Source organism: Marmota marmota, unplaced genomic scaffold, assembly GCF_001458135.2.
Source record: "Marmota marmota marmota unplaced genomic scaffold, marMar, whole genome shotgun sequence".
NCBI classification, from domain to species: Eukaryota; Metazoa; Chordata; class Mammalia; order Rodentia; family Sciuridae; genus Marmota; species Marmota marmota.
In genome coordinates this window covers 15,127,369-15,145,169 of record NW_025999941.1, presented here as the reverse complement: position 1 = coordinate 15,145,169, position 17,801 = coordinate 15,127,369, and the positions used below count along the sequence as shown (strand labels likewise).

The 17,801-nt window shown below is 37.6% G+C and overlaps 1 protein-coding gene and 1 pseudogene across 3 annotated transcripts in view; both read right to left on the bottom strand.

Moving 5' to 3' along the window:
* Positions 1 to 2,429: 2,429 nt before the first annotated feature.
* Positions 2,430 to 2,657, bottom strand: LOC107149725 (annotated as a pseudogene).
* A 7,208-nt stretch (positions 2,658 to 9,865) lies between these two features.
* The window catches only part of Ptprg (protein tyrosine phosphatase receptor type G), a 708,054-nt gene continuing 700,118 nt past the window's right edge, over positions 9,866 to 17,801 (bottom strand). For all 3 annotated transcript variants that reach the window (XM_048801208.1, XM_015494493.2, XM_048801209.1), the window contains 2 exons: positions 14,973 to 15,108; positions 9,866 to 14,245 (listed from right to left, as the gene is read on the bottom strand). In XM_048801208.1, the coding sequence (XP_048657165.1) occupies positions 14,099 to 14,245; positions 14,973 to 15,108 (283 nt within the window). In that variant the 3' untranslated portion in view covers positions 9,866 to 14,098. The remainder of the gene's footprint in view (positions 14,246 to 14,972; positions 15,109 to 17,801) is intronic.

Here is a 17,801-nt window from a genome sequence, read left to right as displayed (position 1 = left end):
GTTATTGAGTTTTCAGGTCTGTATCTGTTTTCATGTGCTTGTGTTTTTATGCATGGAGACCATGTATTTTCATCGTTTCTAACTCTTACAGGACTTAGAATATATAGAGATAGGCATATAAAACATGTTCAATAAATGTTAAAGGGATCGTGATAGTTAACCTTTCTGGTGTTGTATTTCTTAGTTGGAAGACTGGTTTAACAATTAAGGATGGGCTGACCTCAGTTTATTCATAGAAGCTAGGGTTTGGATTCTTTTAGCCCAACAGCATTCTTGAACAATACTTCCATTTTGGAAACACTGACACAAGTGTTTAAAACATCATTTAGGAAAATGAACACTATTTAGTCATCATACATTCTCTTTATAGAGTTGTCAGTTACTGAAAGCCCTCATTTCACATACTCCTATACAAGGGATTATGTCCCTGTCAACTTCTCATGTTAAAGGAAAACCATTCTGCCCAAGGCTTTTCATGTGTGCATTGGTCACTTGATGTCTTAGTGCCTGTTTCTCTTGCAAGGTAAGACATAGCTCAGGTCTTCATTTTTCACCATTAGCTTACCAGGACAGCCTTGGCTTAACTAGTTGAGGAACAGATCTGGAATAAGTTGCCATAGTAGCAAGAGTTTAAGAACCAAGGGGTTCATCTTACTGTTAAAAAAAGTTTTCATGTTAACTAGTCAGAAACTGTTTCCAAGAGAAAGTTATCACCTGCATGTTGCATGAGAGCAAAGGGGAGGGCATTCTAAGGAAGAGGAGGGACGGGAGGGCTTGTAGGAGTGAAGCAGTGAGCATTTGGGTCAGTGTGTGGTTAGAGTGAACCTATCTGGAGCCAATGTGTGAGCTGAAGAGGAGAGGAGATAGAAGATGGGATAAATAGAAGTAGTAAAGGGGGAGATGATGATATTTTTAAAGACAAGAATTGACATTTTCAGACAGAACTGATCAATGTTCTAAGAAGGATTAATAAGATGAAGTGAATTGGTTTAAGGGAAATTAAGAGAACTTTGTACTTGGGTTAGCTAAATGATTGTCAGATATCTCCATGAAGACATTGGCTTGTATCCCTTTTGCCTGTATCTGGTATGGCTTGCAAGTAGCCCAAGCGAGGCAACTCATTTCTTCAGACTTTCAACCAAACTGTTGTTTTAAAGATACACTGGTTATTCCTTAATAGTAGATTTAATCTTGCCTTTTAAATTTGTTTTTCTACCTCTTTAATGTGGATGTGAATCTCAGAATAGTCCCAGTGGATTTCATTAACAAAGCGATGAGATCTTATTTTAAAAGCATATGTATGATGTAATTTAATAATTTGGTAGCTTTTCCTTTTCCCAATTATAACTCAGTTTTTTTTTTTGTATTGGGAATTGAACCTGAGGGTGCTTAACCACTGAGCTACATTCCACCCATTTTTATTTTTTGAGACAGGGGCTTGCTAAGTTACTGAGGCTGGCATTGAACTTGTGATCCTTTTACCTCATCCTCCTGAGTTGCTAGGATTATAGGCGTGTGCCATTGCACATGGCTCCAACTCAGTTTTTACTTGATAATTTTACATAGGGATTTACTGACCTAAGTTTTTCCATCAACAAATACATTAATAACTTCTAACAAAGCTGTGATTAAATTGTTCATGTAGAGTATCACATCACCTGGGAACCATACATACCAAATGTTGACTTTCATTTGGAAAATAGAAGCAGTCTGTAAGGGTATGGCTTATAGTAGAAAATATTTTTTGCCCAGTCACATGATTTATATCATTTTCAAAGAGTGACTTCCTATTTACTAGATGTAGAATTCTGGGTTGACAAGTTTTCTTTCAACACTTTAAATATGTTACTCTGTTTTTCTCTGGTTTATTTGGTCATGATACTAAATCTGATGTAGTTCTTCTTTACTTTTAGGTGATTTTTAAAAAAAATATTTATTTTTTAGTTTTAGGTGGACACAATATCTTTATTTTATTTTTATGTTGTGTTGAGGATCGAACCCAGTGCCTCGCGCATGACAGGTGGGCATATTACCACTTGAGCCACATCCCCAGCCCCTAGGTGATGTTTTTATGAATCCCTACAGTGGTCCTCAAGACTTTTTCTTTGTGTTTGATTTTCAGCAGTGTGAGTCTGCTAGGCCTAGCTTGCTTTGTGTTTTCTTTCTTGCATTTTTTTCTTTGTGAATCTTAAGAATCTTAAGAACTGTGTGCAGAACTTTACAGAACAGAGGCAGCACTTGAGCTGAACCAGGCCTCTGACCAGAGACTGGAGCTGAGGTGGGGAAAGGGAAGGGGGCGTATCTTGTGCTGCCATTGGCAGTGACAGTCCATATCAGCTACTGCTGGGGCATATCTCATGGTGGTCAGATTGTAGGCTCTGTTTTTGGAAGATTTGAGTACAGCACAGGAGTCCCATTAATCTACTTGGCTACACCCCTGGCTGAGGTGCCATTAGGTCCATGTCACTAAAATTCCTGGCCAGCTACGTTCCCACAGCAAAGTCCCAAATTGAGGATCAAGTTCCTCTGGAAATCATTCCTGTCATGGCAAAGCATTAGATGTCCTGGAGCCAGTTTCCTATGTTGTCCAGAATTTGGGGGGCTTCATTTACTCAGCCAGTGGTGGCAGCCCTCACTGCAATCCTGCTGGAAGCCATTGATATCTTTGGGCTCCCTGATTTGTGTTTTCTAACCTCCTTTGATCTGTGGTTTGGTGCCACTAATTTTGGAAAATGTAGATATTATGTCCACAGATATTCTGCTTCTTGATTTTTCCCCCCCTCTCCTTCTGGGATCCCAATTATATGTCTCTATGTCACTAGATGTTCCACAGCACTTGGATTCTCTATACTGCTTTTCTGGTTATTCTTTTCCTATTTAAATTTCATTTTGGATTATATATATTAACCTGCCTTCAAGTTCACTGATTCTAATAAGTTGACATTGTGGTATTATTTTTGCATTTACCTGACAAAGGTTTTTGAGTTTTTTAATGTTCTTATCTGTTACTCTTTTTATCTTTGATGAATGGTTCAACTATTTTGCCTACATTTACACGTTGTTTTTTCTCATGTGGCAGGAGCCAGATGCAGTGTTGGATGCCTGTATTCCAAGCTACTAGGGAAGCTGAGGTGGGAGGATCACTTGAGCCATGGGTTCAAGTCTAGCCTGGGCAAAATAGTGAGATGTACATCTCTTAAATAAAAATAAAAATTTAAAAATTGCAGGAAATTAAGAGAAATAAGGATGATTACTAAGTTTTTAATTTGATCACTTGAATAGATGCTATTGCTATTTTTTTAGGTGTCAGGAGACTGGAGAAGGAAAAGGTTAGGAGAAAAATTTGAGTTGTACTTTTGTCATGTTAAGTTTAGGATGCTTACTAAAAACTATGACTTGAAATTGAAATTAAAAAAATATTCATTTGGATGTGAATCTGAAATTCATGGTATAGACTAGGGCTAGATGTAGACTTTGTGAGCTATTGACATATATCCTGTATGTAATTCCATGAGATTGGATGGAATGAAATCCATCTCATAGGGAGACTATCAATATACAAAAATAAAAAGGGGTTACTTTGGGGCTGGGGTAGTGGCTCACTGGCAGAGTGCTTGCCTGGAAGGTGTGAGGCACTGGGTTCAATCCTCAGCACCACATTAAAAAAAAAAGTACATAAACAAAGGTGTTGAGTCCATCTACAACTAAAAAAATTAGGGATTTCATTAAAAAAAAAAAGGTCCATTGGCAACTTAAAAAAAAAAAGGAATTCTGGGAAAGTGAAGCTTTAAAAAATAAGTAGGGGCGGACTACTTTAATGGGAATGTGAGGCATGCCAGTGCTCACATGTTAAAGACATGAGATGAATGAAGACTTGAGAAATAGCAGATGCTGAGGTACAGAGAAATCTCTTCAAAGCCTGGGCAATTTTTTCTCAGCAGAAATACTTAATTAAGGGAACTGGACTTGTTAGACCCCGGATGATTCTCAGAATGTTCCTTACCAATGAGCTAAAGAAACATTCCAAGAAAAGCACAGAAATCAACTACCAAACTTCATTTATCTTTGTAGACAGGTCTGATCACTTTATCAACCCTCATGACTAACTGTCATCCTGATAAATATTTACTTTGTGTTTGTAATCTACCTAATAGCTCTAAGTTCCATGAAGTCAAGGATTTACTTAGTGGACTAATTTATCCCTAGCACCTGGAATGCCTCCTGTACCAGCTCTTACCATAATCGTTGGTAAATGTTTGTTGAATGTTTGGAGAGGAAGGTGGTATGTTGAGCAGTGATGCATGACTGCAGGTGCAGCTACTTGGGAGGCACAGGCAGGAATATTGCAAGTTCAAGGCCAGCCTGGGCAAATTCACAAGATGCTATCTCAGAATAAAATAAAAAGGATTGGGGATATAGCTCAGTGGTAGAGTACTTGCCTAGCATGAGTAAGGCCTTGGGTTCATCTCAATACTGGGGGAAAAAAATAAAAGAAAGTGCTGTTTTGCTGACAAAACTAGTGGAGTTAAGAATCAAGAAGACTGTGGGATGATGTGAAAAGATTGAGACAGTGGAAGAAAGGAATGGATCTTGTGACTGTAGATAACTTTTACAAGAAGCTGTGTTTTGTCATTATTTTTGCTGCTGCGCTGAAGATTGAACCTAGGCCTTGTGCATGCTCAGCATGTGCTTTGCCATGGAGAGACACCCCCAGCCCTTTCTAAGAAGTTTTACCATCAGGGGGAATAGTTAGAATAAGATTAGTCAGAGGATTCTCGGCATCAAGAGAAAGTATTGTAAGTTAGTAATAATCAGAGTATATTTGTAGAGAAGGATATATCTGATTCAAGTGAGGGAAGGCTCAAGTGAGGGAAGGATCAAGTAAGAGAAAAGGACATTAAACAAAATGACATTCTTGAGAGGACATGAAAGAATGGGCCACCTATGAGTGGTGGAAGATGGAAGAGCTTCCGAAGTCACAGGGATCCTTCTTCCACTGTGACAAGGGGAGGCAGATGTGGATTATAGATGCAGGGAGGTTGATGAGATCTTAGGGCTATCTTCAGGCAAAAGCCAACTAAGTTTTTTATTGAAACTTCCTTAGGTAAACTTCTTACCCAGTTGTCAGTGGTGCTGCCATAATATATTATAGAAACTGTCCATATTTTTCTTTGAAGTATTTTTGCAGTATATAGTACCATACCATTCATTTGGGTTCATGTTTTATAAGCAGAAGAATATGGTAAGGGATGTTTAATAAGAGACTAGAGCAATTGCCAGCTGAATCTGTAGTCTACCCGGTCCAGTGACATGGTCTTTAGAGACATGGTTTCCTGTGAGTCTAACCCAGAGCATTTTCAGAACAGTGGGTAAAAAGGGAGCTCTTGAGGGAGATGGGGGTGGGGTCAGCTGCTTTTCCTTAGTCCTTTTCAGAATTTGAGGGAATATTTAGGCCCACATACTTCTGAGAATAGGCAGGAACTCCTTTATAGTTTTAAAAAAAGCCTGGGATAATTTTGTAAAACCAAAGGATGGGTTTGGAACTATACAGCCTGGGTGCACACATGCACGCACCCACATAAGGCATTTAAGAAGTGAGAAAAACAAAAGAGGAAAAGTAGGAAATGCTGTCTAGGAGAGGGTTTTTGAGTTGGCCCAGGAAAAGCTTAAAAAATGAAGAACCTTGTGTAGTCTACTGGGAAGTCCTGTTGCAAAGTTCAGTTCAAATATTCTTAGGCAATATGAGAATTTTGTCCAACAAAAGGTATATTGATAAATATCATTGATCATTTTCTGTTTAAGTTCATGTGATCGTGGTCTTTCCATGAAAAAATGATGTTCATACCCTATTATCCTATTACAACACCCCATCCTGTGTTAGCTTTTAAATAGTCACTCTAAAACATTGTCAGGATTCAAGAGTCATGAAAATGTTAAGTCTTGGAATGTATTTTGATATTTATTGTTAAAACACCAGGAATTATAAGAAAAATAATCACAACTTTGGTTATATCTCATTATTCTTCTTTGAGTCATTAAAATTTTGGCATAGGAACAGATGATCTTATTTGTCTGGTGAGGTACTCTAAAAAGATAGACTTTATTGGCTTTAAAAATATGTTCCTAAAACAGGAGTTGGCCCTCATTTACAGCTAGTTCATCATAATATAATAGTGAGTGGCTTACCAGGCCATGCGTCCAGGATGAGGGATGATGAAGGTTATGATAATGAGAGTGATCTGTAGAAAGTACTGAGAGATGTGGAAGATTAAAACAAATCAACTGAGCATATAGACAATCTCACTGTTTATATTGGTTTATAGGATCCTGGGGGTACAGAAAGAGCTCTGCTGCTAGTGATAGAAACAGCATACACCTTTTTCATATTACTGTGCAACATTCTGCAGTTGGGGCTTAACATTCGCAAGAATCACGTAGCCTCCTATTTCTCTTTTCTGAAATTAGGGAGCTTTTCCTTCTTGGAGCCAGGCACAGTGGCGAACCTATAATCTCAGCTGCTCTGGAGGGTGAGTCAGAAAGATTCCAAGTTTGAAGTCAGCCTAGGCAACTTAGTGAGATCCTGTCTCAAAAAAGAAGAGGGCTGGGGATGTAGCACAGTGGTAGAGCACTCCCTGGGTTCAATCCGCAGTACTATAGACAGACAAAAACAAAAAACGACGACAATAAACCTTGGAATGTACCAAAATCGAAACTTTAATAAGAGAAATGGGCTTTAAAGTATCATGCATTTTTGTCCATTTCCTGTTTCTGCCCTCACTTTTGTTTCTGAATAATAGGATATAGGAGTTATTTCCACTGTCCACCTTTATCTCCATCTACCTCCCTTGGATATGATGTCATTTGGTGAGCCTCCTCACTGTGGAAATTTCTTAGTGTTAGACTTATTTCTTATTTACTTATGGTACTGAGGATTAAACCCAGGGGTGCTTTCCAGTAAACTATAAATAATAATAAAGAACCAGTTCTTTTTAATTTTTTACTTTTAGACAGGGTCTTGCTAAGTTGCTGAGGCTGATCTTGAACTTGTAATCCTCTTGCCTCAGGCTTCTGAGTTCTGGATTACAGGTGTGTGCCAAGGACAATATTACTATTTAAATGGGTAAGCCACTAGTTGACTTTTTGTTTCATGATTGACGATGGGTCTGCTAAGCAATTAAATAAAACAGGATTATAAGATACTAATGACTAATATTGAATACTTGCTGTCTCAGGGTCTTTGCATGTATCCTTTACTTTACAGTTTGAGTTTCTATATTTCACAGAAGAGGAAAATGGCATGTAGGTGAAGTAACATGACCAAGTTACTGTCAGTCAGTAAGTGGCAGAATTAACTGGAACCTTGGCTGTTTTGATCCCATGGTCCTTACTCTTGAGCCATTTCCCCCTATGGACAGGTGCTTTCTAAGTTCAAATACCTAGTTTAATATAGAATGAATAGAATTTTGTGATCGCAGTGTATAATAGGAATGTCTGTAGTTACTAGTTTTACTCGTTTGCTCATGCTGGTACAAAGTGTGATGTACTTCTTTTTTTTTTTTACTCTTTCTCTAAAAACCTAGAGCCAAATTAATATTTCTGAATAAATTGAAAATTCATTTTAAGACTAAATTAATTTTGCCTTGTCTGACTTGAAAGATATCCGCAAACAAGAATGTAAATTGAGTAGTATAGTTATGGAATGACTTATGGGATGTTCGTGGAATGGATTCTAACATAATGTTAAAGATGTCTGTTTTAGAATGTTCTAAAGCTTTGCAAGGTCTGTTGGATATTACCACAAAACCTGGCTTTACACCTTGCAGATGATGTAGGATGTGGGGAAGGGAAAATAGTTAGTGTACAGGCCTGTAGCAGCAACAAGTCAAATGATTTCAAATTACAACACATAAGTTATGTTAATTTCTTCTTTTACAATTTTTGAGCAAGATAATTGTTAGAGTCAGATGAACTGCAGCTCTTGTGATCTTCCTTGCCAGATTTCACTTCATAATCACAAAATCTGATTTTAATTTGCCAATAGCCAACTAGTGGTTCCCATCTTCTAAGTTCTTTTATTTGATATTCCCAACATAGGTAGGTGAAAATATGAAGCCAGTCTCTGAATCCAGGCATGATTATTACTGACTTATTCCTAAATCCTAGGACATTTCCTAAGTTCCACAACTAGCTGTTTAAAAACTGGAGTTTTGGGGCAGTGCTTTTGCACTCTTTATTTCTTTGCCTGTTCTTAGTAGTGGAAGTAGAACTTCCTCATCTAGGGTTATATGCAGTATAGTAAAAACAATGTAATTAGAAAAGGGATTTAATTTTGAACAGTTGTAACTGCTGTTAAATGACATCATTTTGGGTGGACTCAGTGAGTTAGGAACGTAGGAAACCCTTTGCTTTGTTCTGACTATTGGGACTTTAACGATGCAAAACCAATATAAACACTTCTGCTGCCCTTGGTGGTCAGTTTACTGGCCAGAGATGGAAGATGATCCCTTTATTTTCCCTGGATCCTATGAGCAGTCACTGGTGATCACCGTGTATAATAGGAGTGTCTATAGTTATTAGTTTTAGTTGTTTGCTCATGCTGGTACAAAGTGTGATGTACTTCTTTTTTCATATTTTCACCTACCTATGTTGGGAATATCAAATAAAAGAACTTAGATGATGGGAACCACGAGTTGGCTATTGGCAAATTACAATCAGATTTTGTGATGGATGATGGCCAGACATAAGGTGACAGGAGATCTGGAGAGTCCCTACCCAACCACAAAGGGAGAACTGTTTGAAAGGAGCTTGGAATTTGAATGTAAAGATTTTCATTTTTAAAATGTTAGCAACTAATATGAATTTAAAAGAAAACCACAAGGCAAAATCAAGTGTGATTCATAGAACAACCAGGATCTACAGACTAATTTGTGACCGTTGGTATACATATGCTCTGAGAGTCCCTACGGGTATAGTGTGAGGGAGACTAGGGTCGTGTCACCTGAGAGATGCTTTCTGTTTTGGGGAATTGTTCTTCCATATATTCCTGGATGGGATTAATATACTGTTTTTTAAATTCTCAGTAACTTGGGGAGAATTAAATACCAGCTCTTATATGGAAAGAAAAAGTAGGTCCTTATTAGAAAGAGTTGAGCACTGGATGTGGAATCACTAGGAGATAGAATGGTAGCCCATAGGACTTGTGTATCCCTGTTTGGAAATGTCAGAATTCCCTAGAAGTAGAAGCAATTATATTTATCCTACATATATTTCATAGATCCTCCAAAAGTCTTGCCAGGACATATCCCTTATCCTAGATAGTAAGTGTTCAGAGGGAGAAATTGTGGCAGATGTAGTTGATACGCTGAGAGAGTAGTAATTCTGCTCTCAGTAGGAGATCCATGAAACAGATGAAGTTTGATTAATATGCAGGTAAATCTTTGTCAGTTCCCTTCTTCCCTCCCTCCTTTCCTCCTTACTTCCTTGGATTGATCCCAGGGGTATTCTACCACTGAGCCACATCCCCAGCCCTTTTTATTTTGAGACAGGGTCTTGCTAAGTTGCCCAGGCTGGGCTTGAATTTGTGATCCTGCCATCCCAGCCTCCCAGGTCACTGAATTACAGGCATGCACTACCATGTCCAGCACATTTATTTACTTTTTAAAGGAGGAAGAAAATGGATAAATCAACTCGGCAAAGCCACTTCCTTTTGGTTTGCTGCCTGTGTAACAATGACTACTAATGTTCACTTCATTGCCATGAAAAATAAGACAGAGGGTTACTGGGTATTAATGTGCTGTTAAGGAAATCTAGAAAGCTGATTTTATCGAGTGTAGACATTTTCACAGAAATGCTCAGCACTAATGAATACATCAAAAACCATACTTTATTTTATGTATAGCAATACAATTTACATATTAAATAACACTATAATAGAATGATTTGATATAGTTTTAAACAGAAGAAAAAAGGGAAAAATTTCAGGTTACAAAACCCCTCCCCCCAGAACAAATTAAAAAAAAAAAATCACTTTTCCAAATGGGTCAATGCAACGAATGTATTCAGTGACTAATTATGTCTAATTCCTATTGCACAAATGTTCAATGGAATTAAAAAGAAAGCCCAACTTTCACAATCACTGCCTCAAAGAAATAACACGTTGGATTCTTTTGGAATGCAGAGATGGTTCTTGCTACTTCAATACACAGAAAGTTGAATTCACATATCCACCACAGAAAGAAAAAGAAAGAAAAACTACAACGGAGTTGAAACTAGAAAAAAATTAGCTTTATATGAAAATATAAAATTCTATGATTATATACCATAGATACAAAGTTTCCAGAAGATGCTTATCCAAGCAACAAAATATTTACAGTTTTAATGGTTTTAGCTATTTCAAAATGAAGTGAAAGAAACACGATTTGACGTGAAGGGTGGATTCTTTAGAAACAATGGCTGCTTGCTAGTTTCAAATGTGCTAACAAAAAAAGGAGTCACTACCCCAAATGTTGGAGAGTTGCGACATTTTATAAAATTGACTGTCTCCTTTTTTGGAGATGTTTATTTCTTAAAACTCAAGATATTTTTCTTGAAATTAATTATCCTCTGTAGAAAATGCTTCCCTTTGCAAATTTTTAACAAAAATACTAAAAACAGTTTAACAGCTAAGACAAAAAGTAGAGGCCAAATACCATTATTACAATTCCTTCCTATTTTTAGCATGCCTTCTTTCTAGAGATAAGGAAAGCCAATATTGTATGTTAAATGGCAACTAAGGGAGAAAGCGCAAAGGGTAAAGTGAAATTACAGCTGCTGGGGGAAAAAAAAAGCAGGCATTTTTTTTCCCTTCATATAAAAATTCACTGGCACCACATGAACAGAAATTTTGGAACATAGGAGTTGAAAATGCATTTTCCAGTATAACTGCTAAATCCTTAAGACAACTACATTTTGATTATTTTCTCTTAAATTAGGATGAGATTGGGTCCCCCCCCCCTTTTTTTTTTTGCTTAGAATTAGTAATATGTATCTTTGGTAAATTGGTATCTATTTTAATTTTAAATATAGTATATATGCATTTAAGGAAAAAGTGGTAACAAGGCAGTTGTGCTGTCATTAAAAAATAATAATTAAAGTTATTTATGGATTTCAGTGTCACTCTGGGCTAAACACTCAAGCAGCCAGACCTTGAACATCATAACTCTTCTCTGCCCTTGCTGGACTCTTATTTGAAATGGACTCCAAGCCATAAAAAATTAGGAAAACCAGTGAGCTACTCTTAAATTGTTTTGAAATTCAGACATTAACTTTTTTTTTTTTTTTTTTTTAGTGTAAAAGATTGGTATTGTGGCTATCAGGTACAAGAATGGTCTCCTGGTGGCAATGAGATGTCTTGGTGTCCAGCACAGCTACCTGGTCTGATTATAGTCATTCAGTTTTGTACGATGTGTGCATTCTGTTTACCTGGTGCTGAAATCAAATACACAGTTTACTTTCTTAAAATAGCACACACTGACTTCCAAGAACTATTTCCTTTCCCCTTGAGACAAGTGGTAAAAACTTTGTTATGTCCTTAAGCAATGTGTTCAGACACCGTCTTTGGAACTCTGTGCCTCCAGAAAAGATCTAAGTTTATTTTTTTGCCAGTGAGGAATGACTAACAGTTGAGGATACACTCTGGTGAAGGGTGAGGGACTAAAGATAACTGGACTCCGTGTAGTGGGTCTGGACCACTTTGGCAAGATGGGCAAATAGGTATTGCTCACAGTTCAGTGAGTTCAGGTCTACAGACTTTGGTTCATGTCTGCTGTAGAGACACAGGTTCCCCACAGAGAACTTCTAAACCATTTTTATCATGTTTCTGTCCTGTTCACTAGCTGTTTTATCATTAATCTGATGTGCACGTTAAGAGTCACAGAACTATGTTGGGGGGGTATGCATTTCAATGCACTGAGCTCTCTATAAGTAGAACAGAAGGGAATACTTGCTATTTGCCTCCTAACCAGTGTTTATTAAGAAAAATTACTGAGACCATGAATTCCAATTCAAATGTTATTTCTGAATGTCAAAGCCACTGCACTATCTACTGAAAAACATTAGCTCATATCAATGCCCTGCACAACTAAAATACCCCACTAAAAATCTCTAGTTCTTGCCATGATCTGAAACTTTTCCTCTCCTAAGTCCCTTCAGCCTCCAGGGAGTTGTAGGGTTCCTGTGTTCAAGTGTTCCTTGTGTCAGGTAGAGTCACCTCTGGTGGGAGCAGAGGGCTGTGAAAGTGCCTATGTCTTCTAGTACACACGATTTAGCAAACTTTGTTCACTGGAACACTTTTACTCAAGATAGCCTATACAGTTCTTCAAAAGTAGACTACTCTTTGTGGTTGAATCTGTGTGATGAGTAGAGAAGATAAGATTAACCCTGATAATTAGGTAGTTCATGAAAACTCTGTTGTCCTGCCCTATGCATTGAAACCCTTGGACTTGGCTCTGAGACCCTCTCTTCTTAGCAACTATGACAAACTCCATGTAGGCCAACTCAAGGTGAGTAGAACCTCAGTGCTAAACATCATTTATGTTTTAATGCCCTCCCTGAAAAATATGATAGCAGTCATTGTGGTCTTTCTGTCCAAGTTTATTGGCACTAAAAATAAGCCAAGCTGTTTTTAATAGGCCCGGTTCTGATGATTTCAAGTTTGATAGAAGCTGATGCTCAAAAGCAAACATGCAATAGAAGAAAAGATTTCAACAAGTAGCTTATTTTTCTGACTAAATTTCTTAATAACGTTCCTAATTTTCCTGTTATGTAGTGTGGACAAATAACTTCCTTGGGCTCTCTAATGGTTTATCAGCATCTTTTACTGAAGTGTGTGTGTTCTTGAGACTAAAACACACAAAAGCATTCAAAGCAGTCTCCTTTTTAAAATGACTTGAAAATGTAGACATCACCTTTTGTTCAAGATTCTAATTGTCTTGTTCCCAATAAGATTTATCTAGGTGTGGAAATTTAAATAGTCCAAGACACTGGCTAATACGGTATTTTCAACTTAACCTTCCATAGAAGAATGTATGTACTTAAGGGATTTATTATGAAATATTTGGCAAAAAAAGGAAAGAATGTTAACTGTATAGGTAGTTCTTATTACATTGCTATATGAGTAGGGGGGATTTTTAGAAAACTAGTTTCAAAAATCAGATACTTGCACTAATTCTCCTACCTACTGTGAGGTATGGTATTATAAACCAAGAAGCATTACATTAGTAGGGATTAACTTAAAGTTCTCATAACTGAGTTGTGGAGAACATTGCCATCTCGCTACAGTAAAAGAGGAGCCCAGATTTTAGGGTGTAGCTATTTCCAAGAGTCAAAAAGGAAAGAACACACACTGTCCACATAGCTACTAGGAAAGCTGTAATACAGAGTTATCCTTTATTTTGACACATTTTTGTAAGCTGTGAATATAACTTTAAAACTAATAAGAGATGTTCACAAGAGGCAACTCTTAAGCCTTCTCATTTCTTAATGGCTCTCTTAACCATTAAAAATGGAACAATTTCAAGGCCATAATGTTGACAGACCTTCTTAGTAGCTCCCAATAGCCTGCAGTTCTAGAAAAGAAAACAATGTTCATCCACTCCACTAAAATACAGAAGGCATTCAGCATTGAACAGTGCCTGAAGAACAGGAGGGGAGGACCGGGAGAAGTACAGCATTGCCTGCTAGTAGAATGACTGCGTTAGCAACAATGACAAAATCAAGATTCACTGTCACAACAAAGATCTTCATTGTACTGAACTAAAAAGTTGCATGTTGTCATGGAATGTCACATTAGGGTTTGCTTTAATATTAGATTATAGGCAGTAACACTGATCATATAGTGCAAACTAGGTAAAATTGCGTTTCACTGTGTGAAATGAACAGAGGTGCAAATGCTCAGTAGGATACCATTAAGACATAAAATGGCAAAAAATAAATATCAAAACTTTTATCAGTGTAAAAAAGTAACTGGGTTATTGTATAACCTAGAGTCTGGCAAAAAAGGCCTCAAAAAAGTTCTCTGTCTTCAGAAGTTTACAAATTAAGTGCCCTTTCAGGATTCCAGTCACACCAGAGACTCCATGCTCTCGGCAGGGTCCGATTCATCTGCAATAAGAACAGCACCGTTTTTGTCCACTGTCATGGGACCATTTCCATTTTCTTTAGTGCTGACCAAGCTGAGCATTGCCTTATAGACAAACTGGTATTGTTCCTGAAAAGTAAGAGGAAGACATTGTGAGCCAAAAGAGCTTAGTCATTTCACCTAAGATGAAAATTTAGTATATTTTTCACTGGTAAAGGCATAGGAATAGCAAAATGCTATCTAAGAAAAAGAAACTGACTTGACGCTGGGCATGGTGGCACCTGCCTGTAATCCCAGCTACTTGAGAGGCTGAGGCAGGAGGATCTCAAGTTCAAGGCCAGCATGAGCCTTGTTAAAAAGACCCTCTTTCATAAACAAAAAAACAGAAAGGCTGGGATATAGCTCCATGGTAGAATGTCCCTAGATTTAAACCTTAGTACTACCCCCAAAACCTAAAGAACACTTGAGTCTTATCTAATTAAGATCTATATCATCTCCTCTTGATCTCTATAAGTCTGGTAGTTCACAAAGACAGTGGAATATCTACATCTTACAACAAAGCGTTCTGTACTCTAAAGCAGGGTCTCAATGGCAGCATTACTGACATTTTGGGCTAGATAATTCTTCCTTTATTGTCTTGGGCACATGGGTAGATTTAGCAGCATCCCTGGCCTCTACCCACTCAATGCCAGAGCACCTCTCTGTCCACAGTTGCAACAGCCAAAACCAGTCTCCTGATAGTGCCAGATGTTCCTTGGGAGCTGAATCACCCCTAGTTGACAACCCCTGCTCTACAGGCATAAGTTGGAGTTTCAATTGATGATGTAAATGTTTTACATATATGCAAACTACTTACAATGTCTGTGAATACTCCAGGTCTCATAAGATTGATCATTTTTGCAACCTGAAACACATCCACGGCATTTTCGTTCTCCAGTTGCTGGGACAGGGTAGTAAGGGCACATAACATTCCTGCTGAAACTGCTCCATACCTGGGGGAGGGGGAAAAAAGACACTCAGATTTACTAAGAGACCGAACTTACTGGAACAAAATTACCATCATGTATTTTCTTAGAAACGAACTAGACTGTTATTCACATCTATTCTAGAAGACAAAAATGGGTGAACTCTGGACAGGGGGATTTAGAAGCTTGCATAAAGGTGACATAATGTTTATGAATATGAAATTTCCCAAACTGCTTCATCAGATGCTTAGTTTGATATCTAATATGAAATAAGAGTTTCAAACATAACTTGGGAGAGCTATAGATTTGATGAATAGTAAAAACAAAACGATTAGGCTATTGGATAACTAGCAAGTGGTGAAGGGCTGTGGAAAAAATTTGCTTTTTAACAATCTCAAATGGTTAGACGGAACTTATAGAAGTGAAGAATAAAAAATTAAGTCATGTACTGGATAAAGACATTTCAGTTAGCCACAGACAACACCAATGACAGTCCTTAAGATTATAACGAAGCTATAAAATTCCTCTTGCCTAGTGATGTCATAACTGTAATAATATCTTCATGGAACATGTTCCGTGTGTGTGTGTTGAAACTGGCGTAAACATACCCACTGTGCTGCCATCACATATAGAAGTACAGCATAGACAACTGTGCACGGTACAAAAATACTTGTCTTCATCACTTAGGAGTGTGAGAGTACACTCTGTGATGTTCCCACAGCAACCAAGTCGCCTAACAGTGCTTTTGGATATTCTTCCTCCCCCACCCCCGTCATCAGACAGTATAGTTCAGATGTAATCAAATGATCCCCATTATTAAGTGACATGTGACTAAACATGGCTCAAAGTCTGAATTTTCAAAATTAGTTTCATCTAAATTATTTGGGGCAATGAAGAGGAACTTTCCAAATGACAGGAGATTCCATAAGATCCTTAGAAAAATAAATTTGGTTCTCTTTGATTCACAAAAAAGATCAGCCCAGGAATCTGTGATGGCACAGTGTTTCCATGTGCGTAATGAGAAAACAAACGGTTCAAGGTGGTATTGCTCGTTCACAGCAGAAGATGCCCCATGCTGCTGTTCTCTGAAGAACTACTAACTAGAGTTTCTGAAATCATTCTTAAGATGAAAATATTATGATGTTTACGTCATAAGAATGAAGTCCAGTTTAATCGTCACCCAATCTTTAAGTTAAATTTTCTAGGGCTGGGGATGTGGCTCAAGTGGTAGCGCGCTCGTCTGGCATGCATGCGGCCCGGGTTCGATTCTCAGCACCACATACAAACAAAGATGCTGTGTCCACCGAAAACTAAAAAATAAATAAAATTCTCTCTCAAAAAAAAAAAAAAATTTTTTTCCAGAGGCAAAAATCTTAATACATTTAGGTACAGCCTTCCAGATTTAGGTGCTTCGATACATGCTGGCCCAGCTCTCACTTCCCTACTGATGGACGTTTAACTTGTGTCTGTGCACTTGAGCAGATGCCAGGAGTAGGACAGCTAGAGCAAAGGCTTGCCCATTTTTTAGTTTTAAAAGATACTGCCACGGTGAGAATACTTGTTGCTTCCTCATCCTTTTAAACTTTAAAATCTCTTGACTGTTAGGTGAGAAAGTGTATCTTAACCTTTTTGTTTTTAATACCTTTATTTTTTTTTATGTAGTGCAGAGCATCAAACCCAGGGTCTTGCACGTGCAAGGCGAGCCCTCTACCGTTGAGCCATAACCCCAGCCCCTCTTAACTTTTTTTAATGAACATTTTGATTACTAGGAGAGCTGAATGTTTTTTTACTGACCATCTGTATTTCTTTTTCTGAAATGGCTTACTATACTTTGGACAATTTTCTATTAGGTTTGTTTTTTTTCAAATGTATTTATAGGAGTCATTTTATACTGTCTGTAGTATATGTTGCTACTATTTTCCCCCTATTCTCTTACCATTGTGCTCTTTTTTATTATATTGGAGTATATAGTTTTGATACAATCAAGTTTATCAATTTTTTAACTTCTGACATTTTTAATGCTTTCCCTGGCCCAGTATTTTAAAGGTATTCTCCTGGGACTGGGGGTGTAGCTTAGTGGTAGAGTGCTTGCCTAGCAAGTGGAAGCACTAGGTTCCATTCTGAGTACCACAGGAAAAAAAAAAAGACATTGTGAGCCAGGCATGTTGGCACATGCCTGTAATCCCAGAGGCTCAGGAGGAAGATTGCGAGTTCAAAGCTGGTCTCAGCAAAAGCGAGGCACTAAGCAACTCGGTAAGACTTGGCTCTGTGGTTGACTGCCGCAGTCTCTCTCTCACCCCCCCCCCCCGCCAAAGAAAAACGTGTTGTGGCTATCTACAACTAAAAATATTTTTTAAAAATTCTGTATTTTCTATTTTGTTTAATTACTTAATTCATCAGTCTTGATGATCTGACTTTAGTTATTTTTTTTTCCAATGGATAACCACTTTCCAACATTTGTTATTAAATACTCTGATCTTTTCTCAGATATTACATTCTCACTTATGCAGCTTGTTTCTGAACTCTGTTCTCTATTTTTTATGCTAGTCCACGTTTGAATGCCTGTAGGTCTTAAATTTTTACATCTGATCGTTTTCCATAATAATTTTGGCTATTTCTTTCACATTGTTTTTAGTGTTTTAAATATCTTACAAATTTTTTTCTGTTTTTGGTGCTAGGGATTGAACCTGGGGCCTTATGCATGCTAAACATGTGTTTTA